This window comes from Drosophila takahashii, chromosome 3L (genome assembly GCF_030179915.1).
Source record: "Drosophila takahashii strain IR98-3 E-12201 chromosome 3L, DtakHiC1v2, whole genome shotgun sequence".
In the NCBI taxonomy this organism is placed as follows: domain Eukaryota; kingdom Metazoa; phylum Arthropoda; class Insecta; order Diptera; family Drosophilidae; genus Drosophila; species Drosophila takahashii.
Genome location: NC_091680.1, coordinates 24,559,535 through 24,574,351, shown reverse-complemented (window position 1 = coordinate 24,574,351; position 14,817 = coordinate 24,559,535). Strand labels below are relative to the sequence as shown.

At 42.1% G+C, this 14,817-nt stretch overlaps 4 protein-coding genes across 7 annotated transcripts; 2 read left to right on the top strand and 2 right to left on the bottom strand.

Annotated features, from left to right (window-relative positions):
* Window positions 1–907: 907 nt before the first annotated feature.
* LOC108058870 (ubiquitin-conjugating enzyme E2 R2) lies at window positions 908–3,373 on the top strand. Of its 3 annotated transcripts, XM_017143842.3 has the most exons (3): window positions 908–1,057; window positions 1,486–2,077; window positions 2,853–3,373. In XM_017143842.3, exons 2-3 carry the CDS (start codon window positions 1,517–1,519, stop codon window positions 3,261–3,263), a joined length of 972 nt encoding a protein of 323 aa, XP_016999331.2. In that variant the 5' UTR covers window positions 908–1,057; window positions 1,486–1,516; the 3' UTR covers window positions 3,264–3,373. The 3 variants fall into 3 exon arrangements, with proteins under 3 accessions (XP_016999331.2, XP_070070789.1, XP_016999338.3); XM_070214688.1 differs by lacking the exon at window positions 908–1,057 and having other exon boundaries at window positions 1,180–2,077; XM_017143849.3 differs by lacking the exon at window positions 908–1,057 and having other exon boundaries at window positions 1,188–2,077; window positions 2,859–3,373.
* A 681-nt stretch (window positions 3,374–4,054) lies between these two features.
* Window positions 4,055–6,491, bottom strand: AIMP2 (aaRS-interacting multifunctional protein 2). Of its 2 annotated transcripts, XM_017143632.3 has the most exons (5): window positions 6,256–6,491; window positions 6,040–6,153; window positions 5,698–5,850; window positions 5,050–5,278; window positions 4,055–4,481 (listed from the first exon to the last, which is right to left on the bottom strand). In XM_017143632.3, the coding sequence occupies exons 1-5, from the start codon at window positions 6,388–6,390 to the stop codon at window positions 4,105–4,107; spliced, it is 1,008 nt and encodes a 335-aa protein (XP_016999121.2). In that variant the 5' UTR covers window positions 6,391–6,491; the 3' UTR covers window positions 4,055–4,104. The 2 variants fall into 2 exon arrangements, with proteins under 2 accessions (XP_016999121.2, XP_070070790.1); XM_070214689.1 differs by lacking the exon at window positions 6,040–6,153 and having other exon boundaries at window positions 6,256–6,490.
* A 1,697-nt stretch (window positions 6,492–8,188) lies between these two features.
* LOC108058832 (protein argonaute-2-like) lies at window positions 8,189–11,992 on the top strand. Its single transcript, XM_044393757.2, has 6 exons — window positions 8,189–8,516; window positions 8,778–8,866; window positions 8,922–9,531; window positions 10,116–11,120; window positions 11,474–11,844; window positions 11,902–11,992. Exons 1-6 carry the CDS (start codon window positions 8,322–8,324, stop codon window positions 11,990–11,992), a joined length of 2,361 nt encoding a protein of 786 aa, XP_044249692.2. The 5' UTR covers window positions 8,189–8,321.
* A 201-nt stretch (window positions 11,993–12,193) lies between these two features.
* On the bottom strand, window positions 12,194–14,800 carry LOC108058839 (U3 small nucleolar RNA-associated protein 14 homolog A). The gene is made up of 2 exons (XM_017143793.3): window positions 14,309–14,800; window positions 12,194–14,248 (listed from the first exon to the last, which is right to left on the bottom strand). The coding sequence occupies exons 1-2, from the start codon at window positions 14,711–14,713 to the stop codon at window positions 12,344–12,346; spliced, it is 2,310 nt and encodes a 769-aa protein (XP_016999282.2). The 5' UTR covers window positions 14,714–14,800; the 3' UTR covers window positions 12,194–12,343.
* Window positions 14,801–14,817: the final 17 nt, after the last annotated feature.

Here is a 14,817-nt window from a genome sequence, read left to right as displayed (position 1 = left end):
GTCCTCAGAATTTTAAATGGAATCATATGTGGATTCTGTGATTTGTTTAAATATTTGGACTTGTAACTAAAGATTAAAAAGATTTCCGTGGCAGCCTTAATATTTTAGGATTTATCGACCAATTAAAAAAATAACCAAAGAAAACAGATTTGAAAACCCCATTTTTCAACATGTGCATGCACGATTCAGAAGGTGGTTGTGCAAAACCACACAGAATCAGGGCTGCAGCAGGCCAAAATAAAAATTAAATAACAGTTTCAAATTTATTACGCCGCCATTCCTCATTTTTGGTTTTATAAAATTTGTATTTTTAAATATATTTGATTTGATTTTAAAAACTATTTTTAGGCTAACATGCTGACGAAAGAGGGGCCCCTAATATTTAAAATATAAGGTTTTAAATTTAAATCCAACGCACTTTTGGAGTTGCATTTTGGAAAAATTAATAATATGCTAATATGGCCACAAATGTTTTGTAATTTTATTTTATTTACATACATACATAAAGAAAAATATTTATAGATAGATTTTTATGTTAAAAACATTTCGAATTAAACTTCCTTAAAAACTGTGCCTTGTGGCGCCACATTCTTCGCTTGTCCGCTCTGTGAGAATATGCGCGTCATCTTCTCAACAGGTGACTTGTGTTTGTGAAGAATTAGATGTATTCGAAAGATATATTCGTCTATATGCCAGGCGTGGCAGACATAGTCAAAACTATCGATGAAAAGTAGGAATAAGTATACGTTGTTTTATGTGCTAAATTGTTGTTTTCCTTGCCCGTGCGACTGCGATTTTCCCATTTGAAAAATGCGCTCACCAAATGTATCGTTTCATCGCCAAACGATAAATTACAACATTTTCAAGCGCCATCTACATCAGGGCTGGGTAAAAAACTGAAGAGCCTTTTTATCGATTTTTGTGCATCGATGTTTTCGTCGATGTTTCTCCACCTCTACTGGTTTTTGTTTTGTAAAGTGAAATTGTTGCAAGTCAAACAACAATAACATAAAGCGTTAAAACGCATAAAAATCGTCAAAAACTCTTGGCTAAACAAGTACGTATAATCCAGTAGTCGGTATCGCGGTATTAGAATCCATTTTCCACTCACAATTCCGTTGGCCATCGGTAATTAATTTTGTGCTGTCTGCTGTGAAAGTAACAACAACAAAATCAAGAGTAACGTCAAGAGCAAAAATAGTCTTTCCATTTTGAAAACGACAAATATAGAAGTATTTTTTGTATGCCGCACAACTTGGCCAGAAATTGGACGAAATTTGTCAGTTTTCCCCAGTATCCAAAGCAGTCGAACAGTCATCGCTTTTGTGACGTGCTCACCTTGAATTCATCAGCAGGCAGCAAGATATTGACCCTGCACATAGCGACACTCGCGGCCACGGAAATAGTAGCCCTACCCATGCCCACAAAATAACCCCAAAAATATACTGACATGTTTCCACATTCGGAAAACTTTTACACCCACAGAGCACGGCGACAACTGCAAGTGGGTGAACAAATGACCACCGCCGCCTCCACATCGCAGCATGCGACATCGTCCTCCACAATGATGGCGGGCTCGGGATCGGGATCCCTGGCTACCTCCGGATCCGCCCCCACGACCACGCCCAGCAGCTCGGCGGTCCGGGCTTTGGCCATGGAGTACAAGTCGCTGCAGGAGGAGCCGGTGGAGGGCTTCCGCGTCAAGCTGATCAACGACGACAATCTGTTCGAATGGGAGGTGGCCATCTTCGGGCCACCGGACACCCTCTATCAGGGCGGCTACTTCAAGGCGCACATGAAGTTCCCGCACGACTACCCGTACTCACCGCCATCCATACGCTTCCTGACCAAGGTCTGGCATCCGAATGTCTACGAGAACGGGGATCTGTGCATATCCATACTGCATCCGCCGGTGGACGATCCGCAGAGCGGGGAGCTGCCCTGCGAGCGCTGGAATCCCACGCAGAACGTCCGCACCATCCTGCTGTCGGTCATCTCGCTGCTCAACGAGCCCAACACATTCTCGCCGGCCAATGTGGACGCCTCGGTCATGTACCGCAGGTGGCGGGACTCACAGGTTCGACTGGCTCTTCTGGTCAGAGTAAATGTCTAGTATACGGACTTTCAACTGGTGTTGGTTGCTCATTTGGGTGAACAACTCACTCAGTTTGCTCACTTGTTCACTTGCTCATTTGTTCTGGCCTTAACTTTTTCACTGTCTCTGAGAAAACAGCTCATTGTCTGTAAAACCGTATGCAAAATGCATCCTAAAAGTACAAAAAAATACTTTTTGTGCCAAAAACAGCAAGAGAGCAAAAGTAAACAAATGAACTAGTGTTGGGTAAAACACTGCTCATTTGGGTGAACAACTCACTCAGTTTGCTCACTTGCTCACTTGTTCTGACCTTAACTTTTTCACTGCCTCTGAGAAAAAAGCTCATTGTCTGTAAAACCGTGTGTAAAATGCATCCTAAAAGTACAAAAAAATACATTTTGTGGCAAAAACAGCAAGAGAGCAACTGAACAAGTGAACAAAAAAGAGAAAGTAAGAGAGCAAAACTGAACAAGTGAACAAAAAGGAGCAAGTGAGCAAAAATGACCAAGTGAACAATAAAGAACAAGTTCACTCAGTTTAGTGAGCAACTCTTTTTTGTTCATTCACTCATGAGCAACCCAACACTACGTGCAACCACAGAAGCGATACCTAACTTTTGTTTCTAGAAAAATAATGGTTTTTTTTCCACATTTCTCAAAATCCTTAAAAAATTACAATGAAAACGCCACGCTTGAAGTCCGTATACTAGACATTTACCCCGCTCATTTGCTCTTTAATAAGGACATACTATTTCCAGGGTCAGGACAATGAGTATCCCAACATCATACGCAAACAGGCCCTGGCCGCCAATGCCGAGGCCAAGCGGGAGGGCATCGTGGTGCCGATGACACTGGAGGACTATTGCCTGAAGCCCACGCGCAAGCCCACAACGGAATCTGGCCTGGATGCCAATTTCTACGATGATGACTTCGATCTGGAGACGGAGGACGACCTGCCGTCCGATGATGACTTCGATGAGGACGACGACGATGATGATGAGGAGGACGTGGACGAGGATGAGGATGACAGTGCCACGGCGTCGATTAGCAAAAATAATGGCGGCAGCAGCAGCAAGTGCAAGAACAACGGCCTGGGCAGGGAGGCAGCTGCTGCCGGAGCGGACGATGCCGAGTCCGCCGATGACAGCGGCAAGGGAGAGACCACATAATGCAGCCAGGCCGGAGTCGCATCATCTCTTCCTCCCACTCCTGCCCCACTTTTCATTTCTCCAACATTATTACTATGATTAATGCTAATTATAAACGTTTCAAAACTAAACCGAACAACTGAGAACACAATTATTTACCTCGTTTATGCGAGGGTAGTTGAAACCATGGTCCTAAGCTGATTTTACCTACTCAATTTTACTTAAGCTATTGGTAAAAATGGGCTAACTCAATTTCCAGCCTGTGGAAAGCAATTAATAGAGTTCAGGGACTTCTCCAAATCCTTTTTATGCAGCTAAATAAAAAAAGAAACAGATAAGAACAAAACAGATCATAAAACTCAACCAGAAACTGATTATCAATATACATGATATATACTGCATATGTACTAGGTATACATTAATATTTAATTAAAAATACACACATTTTTATGAACGAAAAACAAATGTCCCAATTCGAGACACGACATCCTATCGTACATACTGACACAGAGCATCAAGGTAAACAGCCGCATAACATACACATAACGAACAATCAATGGATTTCAAGAGTAAAAGCAAATACGGAACCTAGCAATTAAGCCATTTTTAAGTGCAAAATTGACAGAGTAAGTTAAAAACCCAACAATTGCAATATAGAAACGAAGAACCGCATTGTATAAACAGTAACATGATTGCAACAAAGATAAATAAGCCAAATAAAATTACTGAAAAAAACAGAATGGTCTTTTAACTTAGGTGAGGAACAAATCAAATTACTTCCGAGAAAATGTCCATTAAATGTAGAACCTCTCTTTCGATTTATTTGTATAATTTATTTGTTCGCCTTTGTCGATTAAATCATTTAAATTTGAGCCACGAGCTTCGCCCGTTTTCGCCAAGCCAGGAGCGCCGGCGTCAGATCCTTATCGGTTATAGCGGGCATTCGTATCAGCGAGCTGTAGACACCGATATCGGCCACCGACATCTGTGAGCCGCCGAAATACTGCTGCTGCTGCAGTCGCTTGTCCAACAGACGCACCATTGCCACCTGCGTTTTGTGCGTGTTGCAGCGCAGCAGTTGGTAGCAAATGTCCAGAACGAGATCGATCTCATTGCACAGGGGAGAGCCCTCGTAACGATATTCGGCAGGACCCACGCGACCCAGATACCTGATTATGTTCACCTCTCCGTAGATGGGCACGTACATGGTGGGTGAGCTGATCATTTCGGTGTGTTCGCCTGCGGAGAGATCAAAGTATTGCATAATAATTATCATTTTAATGGAGGAAGGTCAAACATTCAATAGAAAATTAGCAAATTTATTTTGAAGGTCAAATTTTAAACTTTTTTCCTTTTTTCTTTCCAAAACAATAAAAATTAATATTAACTGCAAAAAAATTTTCAAAATATTTTTCCCTGCATTTTTTATGATTTTTTGAAAATAGCTAGAAATGACAATTTTAGCTGCTTATTTTACTGAGATCGTTCCATTCAAAAAATTATTAAAAATACAAGGAAAAATATTTTGAAATATTTATTTTTGCAGTTATTATTATTTTGATTGGGGAAAAACTTTGCATCAAAACATTTTTGTTTATAGGCCAGGGAAAAAAGTTTAAAATATGACTTTTACAAAATTTGCTCACTTTTCAAAGGGGTCTTAATGGGTTAAGAACATTTTTGTGTCATTTAAACGGAATTAAAGTGCTCTTTCTATAGGTGCCAAAAGTTTATATTAAAAGTTCAAAATGTGAGTACAGTTAACATTCAAATTTGTCAAAATAATTAAGCCGACTAGTGTACTTACAGTTCTTCCAGATAAGCGTCACACTAATCTTAGGCAGAGCCGGGTTTACTGGAACCTTGGCCAAGTTAGCTTCGAATTCCCGAGCTGCTGGTCCAATATCGGCCATCGTGGAGTGCGTAAAGGTCTTCACATCAATCGTGTACAGATCCCGCCAGGCGTTTTTCAAGGCCAACAAGGCGTAGGGTATGAAATTGGGATGACCATTGATGACAACATCTTGCAGGGGAACCTAATTAAATGAACATTTAATTTTGTTATATATATTTTGTTATTTTATAGCTGAGAAAAGATTTGACCATCTTGCATCATCATATTGATTTTACCAGGGACCGAAAATAATCATTACTTTTGATTTTTTGAACCTAAAAATCAATAATAGTCGGAAAACCAAATGGAATACACCATTTAGCTTGGAACGGCTGCAATCGCACTTTGAGTGATATTTTAAAGCGAAATAATTTCGCTCACAAAGTAATCATTATTTGTGATCGATATTTTTTTTATAATAATGATTTGCATAAATTCCTGATATATATTTATAAAACTCTTAAAAAATGACTATTTTTGAGTTTTTTGAATAGCGCTTATAATGACTGCGGTCCCTGGATTTTACATTTATTTACATTTACATAAAATTTCAGATCGTACCTCCTTTAAGCCACCATTCTGGAAGGCAGTTGTATGCTGGAAGGTCTTGCCACAAACTCCGAGACCGGCGCGGATCTGACCCAGCTGCGCCTTGAGATCCTCCAGCTGCTTGAGCACCTTCTCCTGGCGGGCAGCCACCGATGCCGTGTCGTCCTGGAATAAAAGGTAACATGTTTAGAGGACACACCATGACAATCCATTGGCCAAGGCCACAAGAACAGAGAGCAAGCAACGAAAAACGGAGCGTGGATGCATTAGACATATTTCTGGTTTCTTTTTGTTTCTTTGGTTAGTCGGTGGTTTATAAATAGAATTTCGTATTTTAGTTTTGGTGGTCTTAACCTTTAGCAGTTGCTGTATTTGTCGGCCTAAAGTGTCCAAATCAAGTGCACATGTGGCTGCGTTTCGGCTTGTTTTGCTTCTCCCGTTGGCCTCCGATTTCTGGCGAGGATCGCACTTGGGGGGAATGGAATGGATGTGGCGTTGTTGACATACGTTGTTTTTAAGCTGTCCTTGCGATCCCGACCAATTTTCTGACTGGCCTGGCAATTAACTTACGCATGATGATGTGGACGCGGATGAGGAGGAGCCACTGGCCAGGGAATCCGCCGCCAGGCTCACGTTCTTCAGAGGATACATGCAGGTGGGCAGCTTTATGTCGAATTGCGGCAGCAGGGTCTTAAGCTCGTACATTTCGCCGGCGAAATAGTTGGAAAATCACAATAAATTATGGAAACTAATAATCGCAAAATGTGCTTGCTAGAGATGGCCGTTCGTCACTAGGTATGCAACTTTGACTATCGACTCCCAGCTGTTCTCACCTTAAACTATCGTTTGACTATGGTGCAATACCGAACTGTTCCCGCTTTCAAAAATCCATAACGTATTTTGTTTTCCGCCTCTGTATTAAGAAAACAATTAGAAAATACATAATTAAAGTAAGTAATAAATAAGCTTGATTTTACTGCTCTTGTTACTTATATCTTAAAATATCGATCTGTTTCGCGAGGATTTTGATCAAAGTTTTCGAAAATTCATACCGTCCTAGCTCATAAAAGGTTTTTGAATTTTAAGTGCTACATTTAAAAGTAAATAAATTAAATTATACATTTTTAAAGTGTTTCAATTTATTTGAAAAAATTTTCGTTTTAAATAAAAATAAACGTTTTGAAACCCTAACATTTTTTATCAATCATACCAAAAATCTAAAACACAAAATTGACGATAATCTTCAAAGATTTAAGTCTTTTCTCTGAGAGCTAGGCCTTAAAACATCAAATTTATTTTGGTCTCGTTGCCTCAATTTAAGTCTCAATATTTAGAATTAAGAAAAGTAAAATAAGTACCAACTACCCCGTCATAAGACTTAAGTCTTTAAAAAAATACTCTTTTGAAAACGTTATCGTACGGCAATTCTCCTGGGATTAGTTATTTAAGTGCCCCAAACATTTGTTCCCCATGAGTAATTCATGTTCAGAAACGCTCTCTTCTCTTCAATATGTTTCGGTACCAGATTTATAAATTCTACATTTATTCCACTGATAAGTCAGTGTTTTTTGGACCGCCGACAACGTCGGTTGTAGATCCTTTCGCGTTTAATTTGTTTATATTAACGCATTTACAACTTCATTTCGTTATAATAAAAGTGGTTTACGGAATAACAACAAATTTTTGAAAATAGTGAACAGAGGGCTTAAAAAAATTAAATTCTTTTTTCTTTAAGATGGGAAAAGTTAACAGTGAGTTCATTGAAAATTCCCGGTTTGGGATACGTAAATATTTTTTGTTTTTAAATTTCCCAGAATATAAGCCAAAAGAGGAAAAACCCGTAGATCCTACGCCTCCACAAGGCAAGTACATGAGATTTATAAGTACATATTAACAATCATTTATCCATGAAGGTAAAATGAAACAAATTTTTTTATTTTATGTGACTAAGCTTTTGGGGTTGAGCTGAGGGGCAGATGGAAAAAATTATATATTTTGTGAGCCAACATTATTTTTCTTATCAGCTAATAATGGTTCTCTGTGGACATATTAACAGCACATTTCAACATACGAGTATTGTAATCAGCAATCTGTGCTGTTGATTAATAAACATCAATAAAATGTAAATAAATAATGAAATTAGAAATTTTTGTTTGTTCTTGAAATATTGAGTTGCTCTCGTGGAAATATATCCATTTAATACATTATGCATTATTAGCTGATTGGGTCGCTTGGATAAATTGTGTAGTTAATAAATTGGTTACAAATATTATCAAGTTTTTGGTTTATTAAAGTTTTATTAATCTTTAAAATTGTTTATAATTTTTAAAATTAGAGACAAAAAACTATCATTCAAGTTGTGTATTATTGTAAAAATGTAAATTTAAGTGTAATATTTGTTGGCCAATACATATTTTAAAATAATTAAAGTAGCTCTGCGCATTTTAAAGCAACTATTAAGATAGTGCTGTGTATTCTAAAGTTTTAATTTAATTACAGTTGCTGGCAGTTCAACCACCCTCTCCGGCTCTTCCGGGGCATCTTCCGGAAGTTCTTACGGAGGGCACGGAATCAGTACCAAGCGAGGAACCATAGGTGAAACCGGTCAAGTAGCCGTTAATTACCTAAATGTGGACATGACGAAAATGCCGAAAAAAGCTTACCACTATGATGTCAAGATCCTGCCAGAGCGCCCAAAGAAGTTCTTCAGAGCGGCATTCGAGCAGTTCCGTGTGAATCAATTGGGCGGTGCCATTGCCGCCTTTGATGGTAGAGCATCCTGCTATTCGGTGGACAAGCTGAAGACGGACTCCAAGGACTCGGAAGTCTCTGTAAGAAGGGAGAAATGGGTTCGGTATAATATTTAAAATTAAAAGAATCTATAAATATTTTCATAACTTTGCTTCGAATCAATACGATTTTATACGATTAGTAATTTTTTTTTTGGTCCATGTGAGGTAATTGATTTACTTTAATGTAGAGAAAAGTTTTTAGAACCATTTTTAAAACCTTTTAGATTTTACAGATTTAAAACAAATTTAAGCTACTAACAATATTTTATTGTAAACCTGGTTTCTGCTTTTGTTTTTTAGGTTACTGATGGTCAAGGACGTGTTTTGACCTACATGGTGGAAATCAAGGAGACTGGGGACTTGGAAGTGGATCTTAACTCGTTGAACAAGTAATAGGCAGAGAATTGTAATGAATCCATATAATTTCAAGCTATAACTTTGCAGCTACATGACGACGAGGATCTTCGACAAGCCCATGCGAGCGATGCAATGTCTGGAGGTGGTGATGGCTGCCCCCTGCCACAATAAGGCAGTTCGGGCAGGTCGGTCTTTCTTCAAGACCTCCAAACCTGGTGAGCGCCAGGAATTGGAGGGTGGCTACGAGGCTCTGGTCGGTCTATATCAGGCCGTGGTATTGGGAGATCGTCCCTTTCTCAATGTCGACATTTCGCACAAATCTTTTCCAATCGCCATGCCTGTGATCGAATATCTAGAGCGGTTTGGTATTAAGACGAAAATAAACGCTATTACCAGTCTGGAAACCTCCAGGCGTTCGATTGAGTCGTTCCTCAAAGGTCTCGATGTGATTTACACAGCACCCAAATCTTTTGCCACCGCTCCAAGGATATACAAAGTAAATGGACTTTCTCGAAGCCCGGCCACCACCCAGACCTTCGAGTACGAGGGCAAAACCACCACCGTGGTCGAGTATTTCCAGAGTCGCAACTTCAAGTTGCTGTATCCCCAACTTCATTGCCTGCACGTTGGATCCCTAACCAAGCAAATATTTTTGCCCATCGAGCTTTGCCAAATCGACGGTGGTCAGGCATTAACTGTAAGTAGAATTTAATTCTCTTAAAAATCTTAGAGCTACAACTAAAAATAAAAAGATATTAAAACATTAGAGCTATAGCCTTGAACATTTTATCTAACTGACTATATCATTTCACGTTATTATATAATATTTATAATATTATACCAGAACGTAAATGGTTTACATTATTCTTAGGGCCGTTTTCTCGTCCGTTTGCTAAATTTAAAGTAGGGTTAAAACTCTGATTTCCCATAAGATTACAAGCATGTCGCCGTATAATCGATATGGCCATGTAAATTTCAGGTCATGCAAAACCCAGATCGTTTTTACATGAAATACCCTTTTCGACCACGTTAAATTTACCTGGCCTCATATCAAATTAAAATTTATCTTAAATAAGGTAAAATTCACCCACGTTTCATATCGATTTTTTTTTGGGTGTACATTGCTAAAACAGTAGGTATTAAAAATTAGCAATCCGAACAGATTTAAGATTTATCTATGAGAATTTTAATACAATAATACAAATTAAAACTTATCCGAATTTTAAATAGTATTTGTATTATTTTTTAAAATATTTTAATATCTTTTATTTTGGTTTTCAGCGCAAAGATGGAGCTACTCAGGTGGCCAACATGATCAAGTTTGCGGCTACATCGACGAACGCGCGAAAGGCCAAGATCACGAACCTCCTAGAGTTCTTCCGGCACAACAACGACCCGACCATCAGCCGATTTGGTATCAAGATCACTGCCGACTTCATGGTGGTGGGCACCCGCACCCTCCGAGCACCAGAGGTGGAGTACCAGGGCAAAAGAACGTGCCGTCCAAGAAACGGATCGTGGCGCATGGACAACATGATGTTCCTGGAGCCGAAGCCCAAGGCCCACAAGTGGGCGATCGTGTACCATGATCCAGTGCAGGGTCGCAAGATGCCCTACAACCAGGTGAGCGACTTCGAAAAACAGGTGTTAGCCCAAAGCAAGTCGGTGAACATAAAATTGGAGGCCAAGGCGGAGATAAGAACCTTCAAGGATGACTGCTCCCTGGACAAGTGTTTCGGGGATCTGAAGAGCAAGGAATACGATCTGGCCTTTGTGATCATCCCCAATTCCGGAGCTTCCTACGACGTCATCAAGCAGAAGGCCGAGCTGCAGCACGGCATTTTGACGCAGTGCATCAAGCAGTTTACCGTCGAGCGAAAGCTCAATCCGCAGACCATCGGTAATGTTCTACTCAAGGTGAACTCCAAGTTGAATGGCATCAATCACAGACTCAAAGATGAACCACGGATCAAGAACGCCATGTTCCTGGGCGCCGACGTGACCCATCCGTCTCCAGATCAACGCGAGATTCCCAGTGTGGTGGGCGTGGCAGCCTCACACGATCCCTACGGAGCCGCCTACAACATGCAATATCGGTTGCAGCGACCGGCTCTGGAGGAAATCGAGGACATGGAGTCCATCACAATGGAGCACCTGCGTGTTTATCGCCAGCATAGAAAGACCTACCCGGATCACATTCTCTACTTTCGTGACGGTGTGAGCGATGGCCAGTTTCCCAAGATCAAGAGCGAGGAGCTTAGAGGCATTAATGCAGCCTGTGCCAAGGTGAGATTGGATTTAATAGCTAGCTTAGAGGAAAACTAAACAAGAGAGAGCGCTATAGTCGGGTTTGTGTCCCGACTATCTAATACCCATCACTCAGCTAAAGGGAGTATATAACAATTTTTTGATTGCGCATAACTTTTTAACGAGTGGTCCGATTTGAAAAATTTCTTCTACATTCTGATAGGTGTTGATAAAGACCATAAAACTGCATTTATACTTTTCTGAAATCTTCAAAGGTGTATATTTAACGCCTTCTTCACCCTGTTACATACTTTTGCACGAATACAATAAACCCTTTTACTCTACGAGTAACGGGTATAATAAATGATTCTTAATTACTTGCCCATATCCAGATGGGTATCAAGCCCAAGATTTGCTGCGTGATCGTGGTGAAGCGTCATCACACTCGCTTCTTCCCCAGCGGGGAACCATCGCAGTACAACAAGTTTAACAACGTGGACCCCGGAACCGTGGTCGATCGCACCATCGTGCATCCCAACGAGATGCAGTTCTTCATGGTCAGCCACCAGTCCATCCAGGGCACGGCCAAGCCGACGCGCTACAATGTGATTGAGAACACTGGCAACTTGGACATCGATGTGTTGCAGCAGTTGACCTACAATCTGTGCCACATGTTCCCCCGTTGCAATCGCTCGGTTTCGTATCCAGCTCCAGCCTACTTGGCCCATTTGGTGGCGGCACGCGGTCGCGTTTACCTCACTGGGTAAGTCAACGTTTTCTCCTGCAACTTTCCGCATTTAATCCCTATTTTATGTCACAGCTCCTCTAGGTTCCTGGATTTGAAGACAGAGTACGAGAAGCGCAAGATTGTTCCCGAATTTATGAAGACAAACCCCATGTACTTTGTATAAGCTACAAAAAGGAGTCGTTAAATGTAGTCTAGATGTAATGGATTTTATTATTATCATTATTTATTGTTTTGGCTTAAATAATAATAATAATAAAATCCATTACATCTATATTATTGTTTTGGCTTAAATAATAATAATAATATAATCCATTACATCTAGACTTCATTTAAAGATTTTAAGCATGTCTAATGTTTTAAATCTTTAAAGCTAACGCGTTTCTCATTATACACATTTCAAAATTTTTGTAAAACCATGTTTCTTAACATCTCCATTTATCAAGAGTTCTTTTTAGAACACATTTAACATTTCTATTATTTTGTCTCCCATTTATTTGTAAATCTATTCCTAATTTTAAGCTATTTTGCCCTTGGGTGGAACTACCGGTATGCGTTTTATCCTCCTGTCCACAATGTGACGCAGACGCCGGTCCGGCTTGACCAGCTCGCTCTCCGTCATGGGCTCAATGACCTGGCCCTTGCGCGTAATGACCGCCGGACGGGTGAGCATCCGGAAGGCGGTCTCCGGCACAAAGTTCCGGCCAACTGGGGCGCGAATGCTGGCCTCGTAGTCGGCCAGGGATCGGAAGGGGAACGGGATGCTGGAGACCATATGCTCGCGCGCCTGCTTGCTGGCCGATTCGTTAAGGTAGAGGGCTTCCTTGTTGTCGTCCCGTCGCTTTTCCGGAGCGGCCAGCTTGAGAAGGAGTCGCTTGTTACGCCGCTCCATCACCGCCTGCGAAATACCCGCACCCGCCCAGGAACCCCAGCCGGGCAGGGCCAGCTGAATCTCTGTGTTCTTCAGCTCAGAGTCCTTGCTCTTGTCGCGGTTAAAATCAGCAATAATATCATCGTCCTCGAAGGCCTGACTAATGGTCAACTGGCGTTCGGTGGCCGCGTCTTCTTCATCGTATTCGGCCGCCTCATCGTCTATCAGAGCGTCATTGATGCCACCCGAGCTGGTTTTCTTTTGGGTAAACAGCAGAGTAGTCACCTTGTTTGGATCTATGGTGTCCACAGCTGGGGTCTCCTTTGCTTCTGGATTGTTCTCTAATTGCTCTGGGATTTTCTTCTGCGAATCCCCATCTTCCTCATAATTTAGGGGCTCGTCAACCTCAACCTTCTGATTAGTCTTCTTTAAGGCCAGACCTTTCAGGTTCCGCAGGGCGTCCTTCTTTTTCGCCTTCTTTCCTTTGACGGGGACTTCTTTAGGTTTATTCACCTGTTCCTTTAACTTTTCCATTTTCTTGCTTAGCTTGGCTCTCACTTGGTCTTCGTGCTTCTCGAAAATATCATCAATGGACTTTGAGTTAGATTTTCCTTTTGGTTTTTTAGTTTCTTTTGGCTCAACTTCTTCTACTTGCCAGCCATTCTCAGTTTTAACTTTTGATTTTTTAGTACTTTTCTTGGCAGGTTTGGCTGATGGCTCTGGTGTAGTTTCATCCGCCTGCTCCTCATCATCCTGCACGTCCTCTTCCAAATCCCTACGATGCTCTTCTAGTAGCTTTTCATTTCGATTCCGCTTCGTCCAATATTGTCGCCAATTGGCATCCTCACTTTCGCCTTGGCCGTTCTCAGCATTTTCCACAGTTTTTCGTTTTGTCCAAGGATTGAAAGGATCGTAGTCATTATCGTCCTCCACGGGAGCTACTCTTTTCCTGCTAATTTCCTCCTCGCTGTCGGATTCCTGCTTTTTCTGGGTCAGCTCCCTGCTAACAGCCAACTGCTCGGCCAGATCCTTTCGCACATCCTTGTCGTATTTGGCACGAACCTGCAGATTCTTGGCCCACGTGCCAGTGTTTTTGTGCCGCAGGCTGGCACGCTCCTGCACTCGACTTTTTTCCAGCGCATTGAGCTTCTCCAGCGCCGCCTCCGGGTTGGTTTTCTGCAGCAGCTCGAACTCCTTCATCTGCTCCAAGATCTTCTGGCGCTTCTGCAGCTTGTGGAACTTTTTGGATTTGATCTTATTTTGCATGCGGGCCTTGGCCGATTTCTGGGACTCGCGCATCTTCAGGTAGGCCAACTCCTTGCGACGGGCGAAGAGCTCATCCCGCGTGAGTTTCTTTTGGTGGAGCAGGCGCTCCTGTTTGGCCAGCTCCTTCTCGTCCGTGGTGTCGCCAATTTGCGCCTTGCGCAGCTCACGTAGCTTACGGTTGCTGGCCTCGAGTTCCTTGGCCAGATTCGATTTAATCCGTGTGTTCAGGGGACGCGCACTCGCCGAGGTGTTTACGTAAATCGTCTCCGAGGGTAAGGGAAAGATCTAAAGGGAGATTATTGGGTCAGATAAAAGGAGGGAGATACTTAATCAATATGGACTCACCTGCGTCTCTGCCGAGCGCTGTTGGGCCACCACAGCATCCCAGCGGCCCAGCTTCTTGGACACTCCCTCGTAGCCAATGGTCCGCTTGATGCGATCCGCTGCCGGCTTCTCTAGTGGCTTCTCCAGCACCTTCTTGCTGCCCTGGACGTTCTTGAGCTTCTTGCCCGTCTGGCTGTGCTTCGTAGAGGTGCGCAGGATGTCCACCAGGTCATTGAGACCCACCGCCCGGGGTGCACGCTCCGAATCCGCCGACGACACGCTCTTCACCAGCTGGAACTCATCCTGACGCGACTGGCGCTCGTCACGGGTGGACTTCTGGATGTGCTGCACCTTGCCCAGACTGCCGATGGCCTGCAGCAGCTTCTTGTGCGCCCTTGGCTCGTAGTGCTCCTCGTCGTCACTCATTTTAGATGCGGAAATTTGCCCAAATAAAATAACAATAAAGAATATTCACGGCGCACGTGTGCAGAGCAACAGCTGAAGTGTTATCGATAACAGTGGAGGTTAAT

What these genes read in the sequence shown, in the direction of transcription:
- LOC108058870 (XM_070214688.1), top strand. Translation starts at nt 1,451, where the DNA reads ATGTTTCCACATTCGGAAAACTTTTACACCCACAGAGCACGGCGACAA. An exon ending in GCAGGTGGCGGGACTCACAG is followed by an intron (nt 2,078 to 2,852) that starts GTTCGACTGGCT and finishes TACTATTTCCAG; the next exon opens with GGTCAGGACAATGAGTATCC.
- AIMP2 (XM_017143632.3), bottom strand. Translation starts at nt 6,390, where the DNA reads ATGTACGAGCTTAAGACCCTGCTGCCGCAATTCGACATAAAGCTGCCC. An exon ending in CCGCGTCCACATCATCATGC is followed by an intron (nt 6,154 to 6,255) that starts GTAAGTTAATTG and finishes ATTCCCCCCAAG; the next exon opens with TGCGATCCTCGCCAGAAATC. An exon ending in AGAATGGTGGCTTAAAGGAG is followed by an intron (nt 5,279 to 5,697) that starts GTACGATCTGAA and finishes TCATTTAATTAG; the next exon opens with GTTCCCCTGCAAGATGTTGT.
- LOC108058832 (XM_044393757.2), top strand. Translation starts at nt 8,322, where the DNA reads ATGACGAAAATGCCGAAAAAAGCTTACCACTATGATGTCAAGATCCTG. An exon ending in CCAAGGACTCGGAAGTCTCT is followed by an intron (nt 8,517 to 8,777) that starts GTAAGAAGGGAG and finishes TTTGTTTTTTAG; the next exon opens with GTTACTGATGGTCAAGGACG. An exon ending in ACGGTGGTCAGGCATTAACT is followed by an intron (nt 9,532 to 10,115) that starts GTAAGTAGAATT and finishes TTTGGTTTTCAG; the next exon opens with CGCAAAGATGGAGCTACTCA.
- LOC108058839 (XM_017143793.3), bottom strand. Translation starts at nt 14,713, where the DNA reads ATGAGTGACGACGAGGAGCACTACGAGCCAAGGGCGCACAAGAAGCTG. An exon ending in AGCGCTCGGCAGAGACGCAG is followed by an intron (nt 14,249 to 14,308) that starts GTGAGTCCATAT and finishes ATCTCCCTTTAG; the next exon opens with ATCTTTCCCTTACCCTCGGA.